Raw genomic sequence first — 6,874 nt, forward strand, 5'->3', positions numbered from 1 at the left:
CTATTCTATTCAAACAACTCTCACATGTTGGCCTCTTTATTGGTCCATTTAATAGCATTTCCCCCCCTCTCTTCATCCCCTTTCATCTCATGATGGCATCTAACACTGAACAATCACATTTCTCTGGCTACTCACTCCACTTTTGGCTTTTTCTGTTCTGTCCTTCTCTAGTCATACTGCAAGCACCATAGTTTGGACCTAAACCTTTTCTCATCTACAGTATCATAAAAGGCTCCTCACTTGTCTCCAGGCCTGTGTTCTACACTGTTGCCAAAGTCATCTTCCTAACGTACCACCATGATCACTCTATTGAAAACCCTTTGGCTCCCCACTGCCTATTCCTGACCAGGGCATTAAGGACCCTCTCCTACTTAGTTCCAATCTGTCTGCCTAGAATTCTCTCCAACTTCCCTTTCTCCATCTATTTTACATTATGCCCAAGTTATACTATTCCCTGGTGACCCTTTACTTCCATCCTACCTTCTTTCCTCCCACTGTATACTTTGAAAAGACTCCTTAATTGCCAGTTGTTGAAACCCCAACTTTTCATTAAAGCCCAACTCAAGTCTTGGATAAAGACCTCCCCTTTACCCCAGGGCAAAATGCTCTCTTCAGCCTTGGAGCTCTTATTTTGCTTCACCTGGCCATTTTTTGCTCCTATCACATCTTACCTTATACCACATGAATTTGTGTACCTGTCATATACCTTCCTATTAGACCATAAAGCTGTATGTATGGACTGTTCCTTTTTCTCCACCTCTGTAACCCCAACATCTAGCAGGGTGCCATACAAACAGTAGGTATTTAATGAATGACTGTTAAATTGAATTAAACAATGCCAATTAGATACTTACTTTTTTCAACTTTCATCCGCTTTGACTCCATGAAAGCAACATTTAATCTCTGTTCAGTATATTCTTGAAGAATATCTTCTCTTGCTGCCAACATTTTCAAAGGATTTCTTGAAGACTGAACTCTGCGCATAGGTCTAACAGCGCGTTTGTGCTCTGCCACAGAAGAAGTCAGCCTAAGAAGCAAAGGAGATTGAGCTATTTTGGTTGTGAACTACCATGGACCTCCATTTTTATCAGGAAAACATTCCATTGAGGGCTGCCTCTACCAATGGTGGTGTTTCTACCCTTTCACTTCCTGCCATTCTGTTATAATTCCTACAATTCTACTATTATCCTAGAGATATCCTGTGGAGTAGGAGAATCATAGCATTAAAAAGGGATTTATTTGAAGTCTAAGCTACCACCCAATGCAGGAGAACCTTCCCTGTCAAATCTCGAGAGATGGTTCTTTAGCTTCTGCTTGAATACCGCTGGTGAAAGGGAAAATGCAATTTCATGAAGCAGCCATGCTACTGTTGAACAAATTGGGACAAATGACCTTTTGTCTTTCATTGGAATGACATTACTTCTTGTGGTTAGGGGTCTAGGTTCTGATGACTTGGAGATTTATTTTAGATCTAGAACTAGAAGATTCTAGCTGGATAAGGATTAACATTCTTTAAGGATTTTCTAGTGACTTGATTTAGATCTGGTTTCATGAAATCCATTTTTTCCCCCATTCTAGAACTAGAGAGACTGCATAGCCTGATGGGTAAAGGGCTACAGTCAGGAAGTCCTTGGTTCATGTCCTGCCTCTGCCACATACTGACTGTGTGACCCTGAGAAAATCCCAACATTCCCAGCTCTGAAGCTTTAAGTTACAGGCAAGTCACTGATCTGTACTGGTAGAGGGAATTCTCATACTGGGAGTTTCCATCACTGATGAAATTACAGAATTCAATATATCTACTGAAGATATTTTCAGAAAACTGTTTATTCTTGTCCCAAATCTGAAAACAAACAACAACAATTATCCCACAATTGTGGAAATAACACCAGAGAGAACCCCATTCTCTTTGCTGGTGCCAAGGAACGGGACTAATCTCCCTGGCTGTCCTAAGTTAGGGTACATGAGGCTTTCTTTATGGCATGGCAGTTTTGTTTTGCCCATACTATTATCATACTCCAAGAAACAGCAAGCAGTGTTATTATGAAGTTCTATTCTACTTAGGAAATGATCTTCTGATATGGTTATTTAGAAATTTTCATCCAGGGAAAAAGTGGAAGGGGCAGGAATGTGGGGAGGGGAGAGAGAGGAGGAAGAGATGGAGGGAATGAAACTCACTTGGGAGCATAAGGATCAAAGATTGCATCGAAGTCCTCATTCAGCTCCACTCTTCCTACAGGCACAGATGCATCCACGCTGCGGTAAAATTTGGAAAAGGTCTCATAGTCATCCAGTTTCATCACCTCTTTCACAGTTTTTCCAGTAACAGTGAGAATGGTTTCTTGCATACTACCAACTAAAAAACAAAGAGTGGAATTGGAGTTTATATAGAGTAAATGAAAAAAAAATCCCTTCCCCAACATAATGTTGGCTTAATATTTTAAAGACTTTCTTTGCCCTAAGGTAAAGAAAAAATTCCAGATTCAAAAGTGGATGGACAACAACAGCAGCATCTATATAGCATGCAGGCATGGTGCTAATAAGCACTTTGAAATTCTTATCTCACTGGAGCCTCACCACAAGGTGAAGTAAAGGGCTATCTTTACCCCCATTTTACAGATGAGGAAACTGAGGCAGGCAGAGGTTAAATGACCCTTATCCAGGGTCACACAGCTAGTGTCTGAGGGCAGATCTGAACTTACTGACTTCAACCCCAGCATTCTATGCACTGCCCAACAAGCTGCAGCTGTGTGCCTTTATTAGTTCAGCAGAGGTTTGGTGATAAAACTGATGTTGAGTGTTGGTGCTTTGACCCTATGAGCCATCTAATACGTATTTCCCGACCCCTTCCCACACCCACTACATAAAAGAAGTCAATGAAAGGAACTGAGTCTAAGATTCTGGGTTAAAGATGACCCAAGGCTTGAAGAACAAATCTAGGTTAAGTCCTAGATTCAAAAAACATTTATAAAATGCAGAAAAAGTAGATTGTGGTTTTTTCAGTCTGCTTTTCTTTGCTCTCTTCAATCTTTGCTCACTAAACCAGAGGCTCCTAACCCAGAGGCTACACATTTTTAAAAAATAATTTAAGGGGCAGCTAGATGGCATAGTGGGTAGAGCACCAGCCCTTTTGTCAGAAGGACCTAAGTTCATATCCGTCCTCAGACACATAACACTAGCTGTGTGACCCTGGGCAAGTCACTTAACCCTATTGCCTAGCCCCCCCCAAAATAATAATAATTTTTGATAACTGTATTTTAAAACATTGGTTTCCTTTGTCACCCTCTGCATGTATCATGCACCTTTACAAACCTGATTGTGAGCAGGGGTCCAGAGGGGCCAGGACACCAGGAAAGGTAGGTTAAGGACCTTTGCTCTAAACTCACCTTTGGCTTTGTGCTAAATGCTGGATTTATCTTGATCCAGTGCTTGCTTCTCTAATGGGGGGAAGGGTGGATAGTTGCAGGGAGGGACCAGAGGGAGATGGGGAAGGAGGGAAGTCTCAGAGGGAGCAGCAAACCTGCAGACTCGGGAGAGCCAGGGCTGAGGTTCAGAAACCTCTGCTTCAGGAGCAGATTTGAAAAGTTTGTGTGCACCCCCTGAAACCTCAGCTGGGGAGGGGTCTGGGACCCAAAGCAAAGGGCTTCCCCACTGAGCCTCTGCTACTTACCTTTGTTATTCAGTCTCCCTAGAAATGATTCCAGCCTATCTAACTTCAGGTCAGACTCTAACTGCATATCGGGTTTGGCTTCTATATCTGAGAAAGAAAGAAGGCACAGGTGAGAAAATACTGGCTGGCACTGAAAAAAAAAATCAGCAATTTTTGGTTCCTTACCTTCAAGGGGTTTGGAGATTGGTGTGGTACCCTTCATTCGATTGCTGAAGGGGGAGCTTATTGGCGTTATGGCCGTAGGTGATGCCAAACCTGGTGAATAAGTAAGGATTATTTTAAGTGATAGCTTGATTCTTAGAAACTTACATATGTCAATGGCCTAATGGCCTGAGGCTGGGTTGGAACTCAGGTCTTCCTGACTATCCAGTGTCCACAAGGCTGCCTAACCTCATTGATAAATGTGAAAACCAGCAGTGAGATGTGATGAAAAGAGCACTGGGTTTGGAGGCAGGAGATCTATGTTTGCAGCCTGGCTCTGGTACCTACGCCCTGGGTTAGCTTGGGCACGTCACCGAACTGCATAGAACGAGGGGGTTAGATTGGATGATTGATAAGGTTTTTTTCTATCACTAAATCTATGATTCTGAGACATGAGGTGGCTTTTCCTCAGCAGAGAAGCAACAAGATACAGGAAGATACGTCAATAAGAGAAGCCAGTAGCCCATTTATGGGAAAAAAACTTTCAAAAAACTCAAGGGTCACGAAGATTCATAACCCAAAGAAATTAACATAAATATTTAAATAAAGGGCCATGTTATTAGAGTTCATTTGCAAATGCAGCATTGTTTATACTTCATAAATGGCGCTCATTTTTAGGATATTTAAAAAATAGTCAACAGCCTCTCAGATGATTGCTAGCTCTTTATTGAAGGGAAACCTACTAGCAGCTGCTCTCACCTTAATCCTCCCTGACAATCCTAAGAGCATGCTCCACAACTCAACTGATGTAAGGAAAAACACTATGATATGATGTATATTTAAAGATTTTTTTATGCTATCTCACGAAAGCACTTCTTAATATATAAATACGTTAATCTGATGAATTTGATAAAAATTTTAAAACAAAACTTCCTTAGGTTTCAAGAAACGCAAAGTATTTAGTTTAGTGAAAAAAAAACCAGCTTTCTGGGAGGATACAAAGAACCAGAGGTCTTTAGCACTCTAGACCAGCCATATCCTGCAGTAAATCTCTCAGCCTTGTGAGGAAGTTTAGAAGACAATCAAAAGCATTAATTAACACAGAGATCATTAGCTTTGCAAACTAATAAAGAGGGTTGAGTCGGAAAGCACATTTCCAAAGCAGCTGGAGAAAGCTGTTCATTCTGAACTTGCACAGGATGGGAGAAATGGTACCTAACCTGCTGATCTACTTCCCCCTACTGTCCAATTCACAGGGCAGCAGCGATAAGGCCCACCAGCTGGTGGGTAGAGCCTGCTTTCCCAGATGGAGATGAGGATTTTGCAGTTATGGGCACAGGGATAAAGATTAAAATTGTAGGATTTTTTTTTACGAGAACAATAGCACACACCAATAAGTCTTTACACACACACACACACACACACACACACACACACAAAATGTCTATCTCATAGCATTTCCACAAGTTTCGTCTCCTTCCCTATAAAATCTGGTATACATCCTTTCCCCCATCCACTCTGCATAAAGACTTTGTTTCCTATTTTATTGAGAAGATGCTTCCTCCCCAGTGAATCTTTCCTTGATCTCCATGTTGATGAAATCAGATGTTTTTGTACCCACCTATTAATGTCTCACCTACCTTAACTATACAGTGTAAGCATCTTAAGTGCCTTGTTTGTGTCTTCTCTAGCGTTCTAATATCTTACTGTTCAAAGTAGGTGCCAAATAAATGAGTGGAGGACATCTGACGTTCATACTTCAAAACCTTCCCTCCTCTATACCTTAAACTCTTACTATTATATTACCAATCCTTCCTTCCTGTCTTATAGGAAGAGATAGCCCTTTCGCCAGCCAAAATTCCCCTCTTTTCACTTGTTTCTAACTCAGACCTTTCAGCTCCCATGGGATCCTCTGTATCAACAATCCCTTTGTTTTCTTGCAAAGTCGATCTCTCCCTATTCACCGGTTCCTTCCCCTCCATCTACAAATATGCTCAGGTCTCTCCTAGCCCGGGTAACTTTCTCTTAACTAACACTTTCTTAAGCTACTGTACCATTTCTTTCTTCTCTCATCCACTGCTAATTTTCTAAAAAGAGTAGTCAACATTCATTGCCAATACTTAGCATCAACCCTTTGCAATATCTTTTTTTTTTTTGGCTAGGCAATGGGGTGAAGTGACTTGCCCAGGGTCATGGCTAGTGAGTGTCAAGTTTCTGAGGCTGGATTTGAACTCAGGTCCTCCTGACTCCAGGGCCGGTGCTCTATCTTACTGCGCCATGTAGCAGACCTTGCAATATCATTTCCTTGATACTCCAGTGAAATTGCTTCTGGACCTCTGCCTCTTTGAACACACCTTCTCAATACTCATGACAAAGAACTCTCCTGGGTCTTCTCTTTTGACTGTTCCTTTTTTGTCTCCTTGGCTAGCTCTGCTTCCTTGTTTAGACCCCTAAATGCGTCTGTACTAGACTTCTATCACTACATGCCCTGCTTTGGCAAGCTTGTCTACTCTGGTGGCTTTATCTACCAACTCTATGCAAATTACACTAACACACATATTTACATATTAATCTATCTATCTATCTAAATATAAATACCAACTCCATATACTGAGTTAAGGACCCACATTTCTTTTTTTTTTATGTGACTTTTATTTGTTTTTTGTTTTGTTTTGTTTTTATTATTAGGCAATTGGGGTTAAGTGACTTGCCCAGGGTCACACAGCTAATAAGTGTCAAGGGTTTGGTTCGAGGCTGGATTTGAACTCAGGTCCTCCTGACTTCAGGGCCAGTGCTCTATCCACTGTGCCACCTAGCTGCCCCGGACCCACATTTCTAACTACTTTCTGGATCTCTTCTTACCTGGAGGGCCTGCTGGCAACCTCAAACTCAACATGTCCACAATTGAATTCATTATCTTCTCCGAAAAACACAGCACTCCTTTTAATTTTTCTGTGTTTAATAATAATATCATCTATCTCACAAGCCATCCAGGCTCAGACTTCAGTGGTCTTTGAATCCTTGCCCTCCACTGATGTTTCACAGTTTGGCTAATCAGTCACT

At 41.5% G+C, this 6,874-nt stretch overlaps 1 protein-coding gene across 1 annotated transcript; it reads right to left on the reverse strand.

Annotated features, from left to right (window-relative positions):
- Positions 1–854: 854 nt before the first annotated feature.
- On the reverse strand, positions 855–3,921 carry LOC114034160 (supervillin-like; the record flags this gene model as incomplete). Its single annotated transcript, XM_027849764.1, has 4 exons — positions 3,836–3,921; positions 3,671–3,757; positions 2,179–2,356; positions 855–1,027 (listed from the first exon to the last, which is right to left on the reverse strand). Coding segments are annotated over exons 1-4 (475 nt in total), but the record flags the coding sequence as incomplete, so codon positions are not given.
- Between the last annotated feature and the right edge of the window lie 2,953 nt (positions 3,922–6,874).

The sequence above is a fragment of the Vombatus ursinus genome, unplaced genomic scaffold (assembly GCF_900497805.2).
Source record: "Vombatus ursinus unplaced genomic scaffold, bare-nosed wombat genome assembly UNPS02008358.1, whole genome shotgun sequence".
NCBI lineage: Eukaryota > Metazoa > Chordata > Mammalia > Diprotodontia > Vombatidae > Vombatus > Vombatus ursinus.